This window comes from Diorhabda carinulata, chromosome 5 (genome assembly GCF_026250575.1).
Source record: "Diorhabda carinulata isolate Delta chromosome 5, icDioCari1.1, whole genome shotgun sequence".
Taxonomy (NCBI): domain Eukaryota; kingdom Metazoa; phylum Arthropoda; class Insecta; order Coleoptera; family Chrysomelidae; genus Diorhabda; species Diorhabda carinulata.
The window spans coordinates 22,306,456-22,322,552 of record NC_079464.1 but is presented as its reverse complement, the minus strand read 5'-3'; the positions used below and the strand labels follow the sequence as shown (position 1 = coordinate 22,322,552).

General features: G+C 31.5%; 1 protein-coding gene across 5 annotated transcripts in view; it reads right to left on the bottom strand.

The window, feature by feature from the left end:
* LOC130893661 (tyrosine-protein kinase Abl) overlaps positions 1-16,097 on the bottom strand; it is a 72,978-nt gene that overhangs the window by 38,596 nt on the left and 18,285 nt on the right. For 3 of the 5 annotated variants that reach the window (XR_009059235.1, XM_057799932.1, XM_057799931.1), the window contains exons 2-5: positions 3,802-4,077; positions 3,237-3,416; positions 2,603-2,960; positions 1,353-1,721 (exon numbers count right to left, since the gene is read on the bottom strand). Coding sequence is in view for 4 of the 5 variants with exons in the window: in XM_057799932.1 (XP_057655915.1) it covers positions 1,353-1,721; positions 2,603-2,960; positions 3,237-3,416; positions 3,802-4,077 (1,183 nt within the window). In the remaining variant the exon portion in view is untranslated. Of the gene's footprint in view, positions 1-1,352; positions 1,722-2,602; positions 2,961-3,236; positions 3,417-3,801; positions 4,078-13,090; positions 13,112-16,097 lie in introns of all 5 variants that reach the window. The other 2 variants (XM_057799930.1, XM_057799929.1) reach the window with 1 other exon arrangement.

The following is a 16,097-nucleotide window of genomic DNA, read 5'->3' as shown; positions in this document are numbered from 1 at the left end:
CCATTGTAAGTAAACCGTAAAAGAAATAATATTAAAATAACTTTGAAATGTCTATATCAAAATTATTTTAACCATGTTAATTGAAATGTGTGCTTTTATACTTTTAAATGATGTTCTGTTTATGATAAATTAACTCCCATATAAAATGTGTCATTTAAATATGACATTACAACATGAGTTCATTTAAATAATTTAACTGTATCAATATAGATAATTATTGTTGTTTCTCATTCATATATTCGGTCTTTAATTTATCTTGCCAAAAAAAATCGAGCTTCTTATTTAAGGATAAATTTATTTTTTACCCAAAATTTTTCCATTAATAATTTTGCTCGAAAAACTGATATTTGACAAAATCGCGAGACCGAAGGTCATAAAGATTTGAAAAACCCAAGGCTCGGTAATACAAAGGGTACAGCGGAACTGCAATTTCAAACTGTGTGGGGGAGAGGGACATTGAGAGCAACTAAGAGAACGATATTATGTGCTGAAAATTAAAAGTTTCAAGTTCCGATTCTAGCAGCTGTTCATGTAACCAATCGCCACTTATCCCTCTCTAAAAATGAGTTCTCATAAAGACATACACAATGGAAATTTTCCACTGACAGTCGACACTAAATTCATAATCTGCCATGTTAAGTGCTATGAATCTGGTTATTGACAGATTCTCCATTTAAATAATACTCCAAAAAAATTTCTCTGCTTTTAGGAACTAACATCTTCGCAAATTGTTTCTTCAATTCATAATAACCAATATTTTTGGCAGGATTTTCTGAACCTAGAAACGCTGATAGTTCATTTTAGTAAGTAGCCCCAATAAAAGCACATAGCATTTGTGCAAGCTTTGCGTCATCTTGGATATTTTCATGGCAATGTAATTTTCAACCCGTTCCAAATATAATGTAAACTTCTCATTCATAACGTTATAATTCTCTAGAGAAAAAATATACGAAAAAACGTGATGTGTGATAGTTAAAGAAGTCCCAGTAATTTGTGAACTATGAACTCAAGTTAGTAACTAGTACACAGTGTTTACTACTGATAACATAGCTCATAGAATGGATTTTAAAGGTGTACTTTATTGACTTTTCTAAAGATAAAGCTCATATGTCTTCTAGTAAATTTGATTCCTCAAAAATAGCTCGTAGACTGACTTTATTGAAACGAACAAAGTGATTGTTTCATTTATCCACCTCCACATCACTAACTACATCCCCAGTAGTTTCTATAATATTTTTTATAAAAATAAGCAGAAAAATTGTTTTAAATACGAAATCAGTAGATTAATCTAAAGGAAATGAAATATTGAATTAGTATAATAGAAACATAAATATTCAATGAATCAAACTTACCTTGCAAGACCAAAATCAGCAACTTTGACTAAGTGATTTTCACCCACTAGACAATTCCTGGCTGCTAAGTCTCTATGAATAAAACATCTGCTCTCCAGATAATTCATTCCACTCGCTATTTGTGTAGCTATATACATAAGTACTATGGCATTAATTTGATCTTTGTTACCATTTCTCAAATAATCTAAGAGGTTTCCTTTGCTCATGAATTCAGTGATTATGTAAAATGGTGGTTCTCTCGTACAAACACCCATCAGTTGAACTAAATTTGGATGTTTCATTTCCTTCATGATGGCAGCTTCTTCGAGAAAATCTTTTAAGGCCATAGTATCTTCTTTCAAAGTTTTCACAGCTACTGTCATGTTGTACCTGGAAACAAATTTATCAATTCATTTTAAGGTTACATTACTTACATGAATAATTTTTTCAATTGCTTCTAACCTGCCAAAAAGCCGTGAATTTAGAGCATTTGTCATTCAATCAAAATTAAATAATCTTGATAGTTATGTACATAAGTGAAATAAGAATTTTAATACAGAAAAACTTTAGAATGAAAATAATTGAAAAACTATTAGAAATCAAAGAGTAACTACTAACTCACTCACTATGAGAGAAGATTTTAAAGTTGAACCCATAAAAGAATACATAGAAAGGAGACAACTAGGATGGTGAGGTCACCTACAAAGGATGGATAATACAGTGTCAGTTAAGGAAACTTGAGAAAGTAAAATACCAGGAAAAAGGAAAGACCACTGGTAACATGGGGTAACGTTTGGAAAATTCTTAAAAAAGAAGGGAAAGTCATGGATTGAGGGAAAAAAGTGACGCGAGATATAAGGGACTGGAAAATATTCATAAGAAATTAGCTAAACAGTACAATTAACACCCCTACACCCTATAGGGTAAATAGAAGCCAATGGAATGGGAAAAAAGAAGAGAGTGAAACTGAGAAAGAACTGCGTATAGGAAGTTGGGCATTACAACTTTTATAAAAACTTCCATCTCTTAAGTAGCCTGTAATCTATTTCAGGAATACAATAATAAAGTCTACCTCAATAACATATTGCTGGTATGAATTATTTGTTAACGATAACTGATGAAACACGTTTCCTAATTTTTTGTCAATATTGATCATTTTCTGATTTCTTAGAAAGAAGAATCAACAAAGTAATAACAATAGGGTGTATACATTTTATTTGTTCCACATTATGCACCTAATATTAAAAAGAGAGTATGTTTAAGACTAGTACCTTTTCCACATAGCTTCATATACATCTCCATATTGCCCTCCACCTAACTTGTGTTTCATAACTATATCAGTCCTGGTAATTTCCCATTCATCAGGTTCTGGACTCAGAGGAAATACCGTGGGTTTGTTATGTTTGGGTGCTGGATACAATAATTGTGTTATTAAGCCATCTGATATCATAGAATGATGATGAACTAATTCAGCAAGAGTATTGAATTTGCTATCAGCTGTAACGAAAACTTTTCCTTCGGTATCCTCGTTGATTCGATAGTGATAAACGCGACCTTCATACCTTAAGGATATACTTCTTTGGCCAGGACTGCTCTCTGATTCTCGTACTAAAAAACTACCATTGATACCTAAAATAAAATAATTCAGCATATTTCCATTTATTTGATGTGTATTATAAACCATTCCAGTCGATTCATTTAGTAATGAATGAAAACTGATTGCTTATTTTTAAGGTAATACATATATGTACTTTGTATTGCACTAGTTACCCTGCAAGACTGAACTTTGCATTCTATAACAAATATATGCCAACAGATTTAGTTTAAATTCAAATCACAGGTCAAAAAGAAATGAAAGTAGTATTTTTTGTGAATAGTATATCTATAAACAAATTGTACATTTACCAGAACTAAGTAAGTATTCAGCTGCATTCCTTGATATTGGTCCATGATACCAGGAATGCTTTTCTAGAGAATTTACAGGAGTTACATAATTCGATGGTACCCAACCAACCTGGTTAGTAGAAGAATGCGCTTCACACCACTCCCCACTCTTATTGTAGCTTAATATTCTAACTTGTTCTCCTAAAAAGAAAAAACTAAATTATTATTACATTTTTTTGTGTCCTAGCAAGGAACAATCAAGTAATTATTGGCAGAGAAACATTTTGAGATTACTGAATCAATAAAAGAGAGCTTCATGTTTTAATAAAATATTTTATAATTTCAAAGATTATAAAAGATACAGGAAACTGTAACAACCAATCACAGTAGTGGAGATATCAATTGTTAGATGCTAAATATCTTTGGAATATTGGACATCAAACGCTGAAGAAAAATTTAAGAGATTTAGCCATAACATGTTGTTATTTTAATTAAACTATTAAAATTCTGAATAAGGATATCACTTTAGCGAATTCAGCAACTTTTGCAGGCCACTTTGAGCTTTGCTTTGATAGTATATTTATACCTTTTTTAAGACTAAGTTGATTCTCTCCGCCTGCTTGAAAATCGTATAAAGCAACAAAGAGTTGAGGGTCATCTTCTTCTTGGGCTAGGAGGTTTTCTTTTGAGGTCCATCTATTGGCAGTCTCAAATGAGATGGGTGTAGAGGGTGCTCCACTAGTGGAAGAATTCGATAGGGTGCTCAGACTGGAATTGATGGTATTAGTGTTATGACTTCCTGGTGGATCCGATTCAGGAAGGCTAGGAATATGTGGCAAAGGTCGACTTTGTAAAAGAGCCTCTGTAACAAAATACATAATTAAAATTAATATGTTTAGCTGATTTTGTTTGAATTGTAAAAATCCCCCGGATCAATCAGCCAACCATACGATAAGGTATTGAAATGAAATAAAATGTTAATGAGTTTATAAGAAAGTAAATTTAATTAGTACACAATAGTGTTGAAGCAAAATTAGGCTAGCTAACAAATTAAATATTAGTCCAAAAATTACATCGTTCGATTAAGTAGCGCATATGATCACAAACACATAACTATAAAACACATACAATGAAGGGTGCTTGCAGAACTAACACTTGATTGGTTTATTACAAGTTGAAATTGTAAATTCAAGTACACTATTGGTAATTGCGAAACTATCCACTATACACGATGATGGATTTACAAAAATCAATAAATTGAATTTTATTTTAGAAAAATGAATGTTTGTCTCCCAGCTCATTAGGAAAAAGCTGTAGGTTGATTAAAAGTTAGTAAAAATTTCATGTAAACAGTCCGACAAACTAATAGAATGTGTTAAAAATCCATTATCAGGCTACAACCAATATTGGATTTATAATTCTTAGTAAGTAATTTAAGTAAAATTTATAATTCTATTTTGTAAATACTAACAAAACTACAAATAATTTAATTGATTACTGCTATATATTTGAGATGTAAGGACTAAGGAAAAATTAAATTTTATTAGAACAAAGTTCTAGTTTGATTTTATTCTTATTTCAATATTCATCATGATGAAGGTGACCTATTGATCAATATAAATATGCAAATTGTCAGTGTCAATATATGTTAAAAAGAACTGATTTTGAAAAGGAAGACACCTGGGGTCGGGAAAATTTGGATATACGAGTATATATATAAGCTGTTTCTTATTGGGAACGTGGCAAGAAAACACCAAACTAACTTCAATATATTTTCCAAGCTTTCGAATACTTATGTATTTATCGTGATTTTTGATATTATTAATGTTTGTAAAAATTTTTAAACTCATGGAATTCAAAATTTTGATGGAAATATTGATTAGTTGAAATATTTTCATAATCGCGTACATGTTTCGCAAAAAAGATGTTAACCGAAGATTGACTATATTCAGTAAATCAGCGCCTGCAGATATTTGTATCACCTACATAGTAGACGCTATTGAACAGAAATCTGTGTCCATAAAAAACAATTTAATAGAAATAACTACTCCACTGAAACTATAACCGATCTCGCTGGTATTGATAATTATGCAACAAATACAAAATTGGATTTAAAAGTATCGAAAAATAGATTATATTATTTGATCAATACTATTCTGTTGTGGGTAACTTTCGAATTATAAAAAAAATAAAACTGAAATAGAATTGTTTCGACTGTAATTACATCAATATACATGCCGTGATGCCGTCTGATTATGTGTAACAGAATATTATTGTTTGTTATAACGTCTCAGTTGCACCTGATCATTCACCTCGAACCGGATGCAGGATGTAGGTAGACCAAAAAATTGTTTTGACCTCTAATGATGACTTTAAATAAGGATTATCATTTTATATGAACAATACTTTGATCTAGATACTCATTTATCATTGCTCATCTAAGCTTCTCTAAAAGATAGATAAAAATTTTGACGTTTCGACTTTATCAAAATATGATATTGACACTGACAATTTGCTTATTTGTATTAATTAATAGATACCCACATCATGAATATCAAAATAAAAATAAAATCAAAATAGAAATTTCCGTCAATTTACAAATTTACAAAATTACATTCCATTGAACGCAGAACGGAACAAGACTGATGCTATACTGGTAGCTCAGGAAACAGAAAAAATTAAATTACCAAACGCTTTGGTTAAAATAAATGAGAAAGGAGAATTTATCGTTTTAGTGCTAAATGTTAACTGTATTCCCAAAACTGTTACATTTCTAAAGCTTATTTTAGAATCGTATGAAATGAATACTGTGAATAATATTCAATTAACAACACAAGAAATGTGTGCCCATAGAAAATTAGAAATAAAAAAGCAACTAGGACCCGACTATCTTAACGATGAAAAGCAAGACTTAATTTCCCAACTTTGTTATGATTTTTTTGATATATCTTATTATTAACTATTATTATCATTATCATAATATATATACAGAATCATTAAAGTAGGTGTTGGTAGCTGAACAGGAATATACTGTTCTACCTGCACGAAGCGAAATCATGATGGTAGCTCGGCTACTGGGGGGGGGGGAGGCATGGAAGAAGAAACACCGGTTATAATGGAGTAAGCATTAGATATGTCGGCGAAGGAGATCCCAGTAAGTGTGATAAATGTAAACGATTACCTAATTAACATCAAAAAGAAGACCAGGGTTGGATCGTGCGTACCAGTAACGTCTTTAGTCCACCAAACGATAACCAATGATAATTCCCATGACCGATTCAGATGACATCAGTCGCTGATCAATCCTTGAATCGAGCTGAGGAAAGGAGAATGAGGGAATTTCTCTTGTAGTATCGAAACCTATTTGTACTAAAAAGAGGGAAGACTGGTAGAACATCAGCCATCAAACACAAAAATCGATACTGGTGATGCGAAGCCAATCAGATAATTAGAGGAAAGAGAGAGGAAACTGAAATAATTCGAGAGATGGAAGAGGAGAAAGTAACAGTAACAAGTAACCTAACCTAACTTAACCTAACCATCCACAAGTCCATGGGTGTCTCCAGTAATGCTCGTCAAGAAAAAGGATGGAACTACGAGATTCTGTGTGGACTATCATCGAATAAGGCAACGTCGCGAAATTGACGATATACCGGACACTTTAGCCGGTAGCAACTTGTTTTATATTTTGGACATGAAGTCTGGAATATGGCAATACATATGTTATTCCGGCTTTGTAATACGCCCGCGACATTTGAAAAAATTATGGAACTTCTTGATAGGATTATTTTAAAAAACATGCCTGGTTTATTTGAATGACTTCGTAGTATTAGGAAAGACACTTGATGAACATCTAAAGAATTTAAAAGACGTATATAAGCGACTTCAATCTGCCCAGCTCATGCTAAACCCAAAGAAGTGTCAGTAATTCCAAAACCTAGCCAACTACCTAGGCCATATACTGAGTAATGAAGGAGTGGCAGAGAACTCAGGAAAATTGCTTCCATACAGCGATGACCGCAACCAACCGATAAACCGATAAAGTTGATAGTTTCCTTAACTTTGTACGTACTATCGAAGATTCATAAGAACATTTGGAGATATTGCCAAGCCACTTACTCGACTGACAGTAGAAGCAAGAGCTTTCTACTGAGATGGAGACTGTCAAACAACGTTCGAGTCTTTGAAGAGACATTTAACCACGGCGCCGAAGAAAGAGTACGGTATATTCGGAAATTGCCTATATATCCCGTTTTTGTTTCATAAACCAACCGAATAGTTGGTGATTTTTGAAGCATCAGACACCTTGAATGGTAATCGACCTCTCCATGGCATGATACTTCTAATATCTAATGACAACTTTCGTTATATACATATTCAAATTTTGTTGTAAATAAAGATACGCGATTGATCAAACTTTTTTAAGGCAATCTTCTCCATTAATATCAGTTTCATTATTAGAAAAATGCATCGAACACCATATTTGGCGGAAAATATCTATACTCATTACTTGCGCAAACATTGGGGTTCCAATTGTTCTGTCACTAGACCAATATTAATTCCTACATCGTGCCTATAAGTAGAAGTAGCACCAACTTTTTTTTCAATTCTCTCCCTTGTAGTTAAAAAAATCATTTCCTACAAAAAGTTGAACAACTTCAACCACACTTTCCGAAATATTTGTCGCCGCTTTGTCTTAAATTGTCACTATCTTTAGAATCACTAAAAAGTATTGGCAAAACTCCATGACTTTACGATGAAAGAAGTCGTGGAGTCATCACTTTCACACTCGCTATCCAATTCAGCAATATCGACATCATTTGAAATGTGTAATAAATTATCTGTTTAAACTTCACTATTACTATAAGGAGCCATTATTTATTTTATAATGTATAAATTATTACAATAAGAACTAATACAAAAAAGACATGACCTGCCTTGTAAAGCCAATTAACACATTCATCGCCGTTGAGGTCGCCGGTGGCCGGCGTTTGATGATTTCAATTGCGCCATGGGGGTCACCGGTGACCGTCAAAATTTACCTTACTTTGAAATATGGTAGCAAGCTGACCGGGCACATTTTATGTGCGTTTTATTATTTTGGGTGACCGGGATGGCCCCTTTGAATTTTCCTGTAGATTGGCCTGAATATATATTTTGGAAATATGATAATATAGGTTCCTACAGTAAAATATTCATTGCAAAAATAACATTTTTAATATTCTTTCATAAACGTTACAAAAATAAAAAAAAGCTTTAATGTTAGACTACTACAAACATATTTACATAAACAGAAATCAATGTTTTGATCAATAACGATGTTTTTTGTTGAAACACGACAAACAGTAGTGCGGTTGGGAAGGACATTCAGGACAGTGAGTTGCTACTTTTTCTGTTTTATTTTTTGCGTACTTTCTGTCATGACTTATCAAGTTGTTGGGATTACACGCGTTACACCATTTTCTAGTCATCCTCACTGGACCATCTTTACGTTTCAGCTCATGTTTAATCCGTCTGGGTCTTGAAGTAGTTGCTATTTCTGTGTGACTTGTTTCTGTACACAGATATTTTTTTGTTGGTCACTGTTTTATGCAAAATCATTGCATTTAAAAGAGCAGTGTTTAGAAGCAATTCTACGGCTAATTTCTACCATCTAATTGATTTTCTCAATGGCGACGAATAAGCAGTCATTTGATCCGACAAATCAATAGCACCTTTGGTTTCGTTATAATCAGTGACAATTTTAGGTTTGTACTTGTGTTGACCTCTTTTGTTAACAGTTCTCACAAATTTTGTGGAATGTTTTGTGGATAAGAATAAAACATCGCCTTTGTCTTTCCACTTCATAATAGTTACACCTTTTTCATTTTCACGAGCAAGGCTGGAACTCTCCAGGTTTCAATTTGGCATGTACCACTCCTTTGGTACATTCTCTCTGTTTTTTCTAATTGTTGCCACCAAGTGCATGTATTTTTCTAATAACTTTTCAGCTAAGTCGACTCTAGTATACCAGTTGTCTGTGAATAACGTATGTCCTTTGTAGAACATTTTTTACACAATTTCATAACATTTGTTGGCATTGTGTTTACAGTGTCAAAAAGTTTACCAGCATATATATCCAGGCTATATGTATAGCCGTACATAATTTAATTTAATTATACCGTATTTGTGCTGTTTTTGTTTGTTATACTGCTTGAAAATTATGCGTCTTCGAAAAGCACCATACTTTCATCAACTTAGATAGACTGATTGGGAGTGTAATATCGCTGAAAATTGGTACTAAGGGCATCAAGCAATGGCCTTATCTTATTCAAACGATCAATATGATTAGGCTCTGAATTGATCATTGAATTTCTGAAGCTAATTGGTTTCATACCTGGAAATTCCGTAAATGGAATCATGCTCTGCTGCCGACCTCTACATTCCAACCATTTTGTTTTATTTTTATTATATTCTGATGTGGATTGTTGTATGTTGTCATCCTCACTTTCACTCTCTGATAAAAGACAGCGACGTTTCTTGTTTCTTATTTGGATCACTGATGAATCGTTACTGTCAGTAGAGGACCGCAGATTTCTATAATATTGTGATTCGATTTCATTCAGTTGTGAAAGCACGTTTTCGACAACATCAATATCATCCAATTCCATTTTTGACTATTTTGTACCTGCCTCTATAAAATACGAAAGTTGAACGTTGTAAGGTTTACTAGATACTAAAGCAATTATTGTCAGTTGGCGCCACAACCAGCCTCCCACTACCTAAATAAGCGCGCATTTTCGTTGAGTCAGATGTGTGCCCGGCAACGTGACCGATCCGGCTCAGAGTAATGAAATTATTACAGTGGTGCCGAGACGGGCATCCGTGACCGCCTATTAAAAAATTTATACAAATAATGAAATATTTATTTTTATTCACCTTCCGGATCATAATAAACTTAAAATTGAAAATTAACATTTTAGCCATTTCTATTAAAAATCAAGAGCGATGAATGTGTTAAATACTAAATTGAAAAATATATTCAACACCCCTGCTAGTAAATTTTAGTTAAACAACTTAATTTACAACTTTGTAAAAAAACTATTTATTAAGCAAAAAAAGAAATGTTCTCGACGAACATCAAACAATCAAAGTATCAGTGTACAAGTTGCCTTAAATACTAAATCTTATCGTATACAATAATAACTAATAACATAAAATAAAATTTGAGACGTTACGTTAATAGAGTACAAGTTTAGTCGTAAATAAGGGACACTTTGAATCACTTAACTATGAGGTTGGTTCCCATTAGGAGTGATCAATGTACAAACTGCCTCAAATACAAAATCTTATCGTATACAATAATAACTGTAACTAATTATATAATCAGTAGTTAAGGAATAATACAGTCACATTAATAAATGGTAGAAATTAAAGATATAATGATATGGTCGTGAATAAGGGAAACTTTGAATTACTTAACTATATGATTAACAGATCCTAGTGGTTCGCATCAGGAATGGTGAGATAATTCCCCCCCTCGAAAATTCAACGTCAAGGCTAACGGGAATTTGAAACCTGGAAGGAAGGTCTTTTGTGATGTATCCACCGGGAATAGGGTTTCTTGACAACTGTGGTTCCTCCAATTAGAATAAGAGGACAATAAATTATTATTGTTCATACAATGGACTTTGAGTAGATTTCTTGAAAATTTGATTCAATTTAACTTGATTTCAAATTACATTCTGTAGGAATGTGGAATATTGAGTAGGTAGGTGCCGGTAACTTTTATTACCTCTTTTTGGTTCTGGCAATTTAATGTAATTATTTCTTTGCGAGGAAAAAATGGTAATTTAATCGTTTGTTTTCATCTTATCACTCGACGAATGGATGATTTATGTCGATTCGTGTTTCATGGCAAGTCGAGTTGTTTTTGATATTGATTAGTTTAACTTCACGGGGATCTTCTTGTTTAATGTGTTGTATTTCGATGTTCTCGCGGAAGTACTGATTCATGGGATAGAATTTAGGACAGAGTTTGCTCATAAATATTGAATAGTTATAAGCTATGATTGTATGAGGCATTTTTAAATTAATTGGTGTTTTGAGGAATAATTGAGTATTTAATAATCTAATATGTTCTAGAATTACAGATTGAGCATAATTTGGAAAGGTATCAATGATTGATTTCAGTCAAGAGCATACGTATCTAAATAAAAATATTGAAATGGTCTCGTTGCTATTGGGGTTTGAGTCATTTTGATTGCTAATTTTAATTGTTTCTCTCATATTTGCTTTGTTGGCAGATATAACGATTATTTATGTAAGTTTGTATTGAATTTTTCATTTGAGGTCAGAAGTATTTGTCTTTAAGTCTCATGTAGGTTTCGTTTTGTGTCTTTTTCGTTTGTAATATCTATTATTTTTTGGTACACCTTTTGATTTTTATAAAAGAATGTATTTCTGCAACGTTTCTAGCAATTTTTCAAATATGTTGAGATTTTCCGGATAAATATGATAAAAGATAGTTACATTGATATAGTTTTTCATGAGGTGCATGACATCTGATTCGAAATTGTTATTAGATATTTGAGAAATTGTACGTTTTTTCTTTCCAAACAAAATTTTTATTTCAGACTTAACTAGTGAATGAAGTCTTTAATTTTTTGTTTTTGGTTTTGTGTTTTATTAGAATGTACAGTATCGTTATCATTATTATCATTGTAGTTTTCAACAATTTTAAGTTCTCCGTTGTCTGGTATTTCTAAGATGGCTAGTAAAACTTTTAAGATATCCATATTAATCCGTCTAATATACTATGGAATTTAAACAAAACGAATTTTTGATATGAAGGTTCTGGTTGAATATTTCCGACATGGGTATTAAAGTACTATATCTTTGAGCAGATTTTTGAGGGCAGTTGATAAGAGAATTAGTTTGTCTTTAATATCTATAACTTAATTATAATATAATAATAATATAACTCAATTCAAAATTAAAAAAAAATATTTATTAAGTAAAAAAAAAATAAATAAATGAAGTTGTTTATCACTAGCGTTCTGGAGGATCCTCCAGCTATTTATAACCCAGAATCAGTGCACAAGATGCCTTAAATACTAAAATAAAAATAAAATAAAAAGTAAGGGATTTTTATGGTCGTTTAGAGTCACAATATATTATTAACAGATCCTAATGGTTCCCATCAGGAGTGTTGAGATAATTTGTTTATCTAAAAAAAGTGAAATATTCGAGTTTGCTTTGCATTTGCAGACTTATATGATTGAGTGGTTAGCATAAAAACATCTTTAAGTCAATGCAAATTTATGACTTTTTATCTTTATTATGCAAACAAGAGTTTAAAAATACAAGTTGTTGAATCTAAATACAAAATAAGATATAATTATTTCAGTACTAGAGTAAAATTACATTACACCGTAATTAAGTACATTCAAAAAAGTAAAAATACCTGGCCATGTACCTGTGCAAGAATTTATTAAACTCTAAACAATAAAGTGAAGCTTGTTGTGAAGGTAAGACATAAGGTCAATGTAAATATTGAAATTTTGGTTCAAATATCAAGTATCAAAAAACTCGGCTCAATTATGCCAGAGATGCCAGTTTTTATTTTAAGTCATACAATAGTTATGTTCATTTTCCCGAGTTTATATTTGTATTCAGAACAGAAGCAAAATCAGAAAAAACTGAGGCCTTTATGTAAAATAAGCCCTACACAATGTATCCAAATTTGAAATCCTCTGTAGAATTAGAAATGATATCATCAAAAATTAATGGTATTCTATTTAAAAATCATATTTAAACAAAGATGTTTTTACGAATTTTTAATATCGCCACTTGGAATCAATTTTCTTCGCTTAAATCTTATCAAATTTACTTACTGAGAGAATGAAGTCGAAAATCTAAAAATAAAAAAAATATATGTAAGTTCAAATTTGAATAATAAATTCATTTTTTGTGCATAATGTGTGTGAATTCAATCAATACGCTTAATATATCCATCAAGTGTCAATTTGAATATTAAATTTTGAAACTGATGAACCTAATGTTTTTTAAAATATTACAAAATTTCTAACAGCTAATTAATGATGAATAAGCACATAAATATATTATCCATTATTTTTGCCGTCTTCATATTGATATTCATTTTAATTAATTTTAATATCTGCTTCCATCTTAACACATTATGCTCCAATCGCTATTGATTTTTAGCGAATAGAACTAAATCGTACGAAAAACGCATTCAAAGATTCCAACTATTTCCATATTTTTGTATCCTATTTGTATGTTTCATTTGTGTTTCACTTCTTTAAATATATTATCATTATCATTATGGATAGCACTGGACTCAGTACTCCCGTGTCTTAATCCATCTGTTGTTGTGAAATCCTCGAAGAGATCATTATTTTTCCTCACTTGATTCATCGTTGTTTCGTAAATATATTCAATATTGTTTCTCAATTTGACTCCAGCACCTCTACTCTTTGTTGTAAAATTTCTCATATTCTATTTCTTCGGATACTGTCAAATGCTTTTTGACTGTCTATGACACCAAGGTATACCTTTTAATTTATTTTGAGTTTCTCTTTATCAACGAACAGATTATCAGATTTTTGTCTGTTTCTAAATTTGTATTGATATGTAGGGTGGCAATTCTAATTTTAGAGATTATGAAATTCCCATTATAAAACCACTCATTAATTTTTTTTTCGAAACATACTCTCGACAATAATGAAGAAGCAAAAAAAACCTAACCATAAGACCTCTTTCACAGCACGGCTATGCGGTGATCGATCATTCGTTCCTACTTGTATGCTCTTAAGACTTGTTTACGCTTCTTCTTTAGTTGTCTGGCGTAAGAATTTCTAATCCGTTGTATTCCTATCTTCGAAGGGAGGCTAGTAGTGACTGAAATATATCTACGTGTGAGTTCAGAAACAGATTACACCTACTTGAAGATGACGGAAATTCAAAGAACTCTTATAATTAGAATATATTGTACAATAATTGTTAGGAGATTAAGAGAATATCATCTTCTCTTAGGTTTGAATCATTATGGTCTTTTATATTACGTATTCCCATGGATACAATTTTGTTATGGAGTCTGAAATAGGTCGAAACTCCATTTTTTTAAATTGTGGAGAAGTGTTCCCCAGCTATATTATGAGCGGTTTTTTTTTATTGGGAACGTGACAAGGAAACACCAAAGTGCACTAACTTCAATATATATATATAGAAATATTTCTATCAACGTCAATTTGAATATCGAATTTTGAATTCTATTAGTTTAAAAATTTTTACAAGATTTATAATACCAAAAATCACCGAAAATGTTAATTAATTATTTCCCAGACGATGAATACATCCTAAGTATTCGAAAGCTCGGAAAATATATTGAAGTTAGGTCACTTTGGTGTTTCCTTGCCGCGTTCCCAATAAGAAATCGCTTATATAATATATTATATATATAACCATCGCGTCCTCTGAACGGAAGTCTTGTTGAGGTCGATTTTATTGGGTCTAAATGGATCGGAAATAGATGATGTTCAGTTGGATTTTTTACTTCAAACACAACTTGTGATTTACTCCGTGTCGGTAACCGATCGTATTCAATCACACACGAATAACCGACTCAATGATTGACATCACATAGTATTTTGCGAAAATATGTGCGTTATTTAATGAGTCAATCAATTTTAATTATATATTTTGAACATTTTTACGTATTCATAAATTTTTAACCTAATATTAATTGCAATCCAAATTTGTGTGAATTTTTATTGGTTAAATTATGGATGTTTCTAAAAATAGACGTTTTTTGTAGTTGTTCTCAATTGTCAAAACTTTGGCAGATTCATAAATCATAGAATGTTTCTCGATTAAAAACAAGTATCGCTAAGGTGCACTTAATAAAATTTAATTTGCTATCGCTTTAGTACGAGGTTATCAGATTGTTGAGTGACTTCTTCGACTGATTACTTCTTGTCATAACTTAAAACAGCGAATTTCATAAACTATGTTAGTCAATTTATTAGTTGCTGTTTCAGCTTTTATTTTAGTAAAAATAGATTGATTATTAAGGATTTTAATTTGATTAGTGCCCTATAAGTTTCCCAGCACGTAAACTTAAAGTTTTAATGGATACTGGTAGCATAAGATCCTTTCCAAAATCTGATTTTGGTAGCAGCCAACAGAACTAAATGTTTATTCCTATCCCCATAATATTCAGTTATAGGAAACCACTAAATTGTGTGTTTTGCGTTTTTAAATTTCACGATCATTTCAATTGTTTAAAAAAGCTTTATGTGATTATTGATTTTAAAAAAATAAAGATAATGATGAAAATCTCATTGTTAATGCAAAGCAAGAAAATCCAGTTATATGTATAACAATTTCAGATTTAGTAATAAATATTGTCAAAAAACAATTAATATTTTTTGAGAAGTAAATTCCATGCCAGTTGTACCTACTATTATATAACTTGGAACTATGGAACCAAATAACTAGTACCTTAAACTAGATGATATTTTGTTTATTTTGAAAAATCGATTCCTAATCAAGGAGCCTCAATACCTGTCCAGTTATCTTGGAAGAATCTAAAGTTTGTAGAATCTGGCAGTTCTCGGAAACCATTTGATATTGTTTTTCTACACGTTTTATATTCAGCGGAGATTTATTTATATTGTTTTTATAGAGCCAATGTCTAGAAAGGCCCTTTTTTATTGGTTTGTTTATTTTCTAGAGTTATTCGAAAAATTTTTTTGGTAAAAATACGTGGTTGTTTAGCAGCGGGGGTCAGTATATATAATTCAATGTCATAGTGAACGGAGTAGTAAAAAGTAACGAGCGAATTCAAATAAATTATATAAGTAGTGAATTGTTAACTAT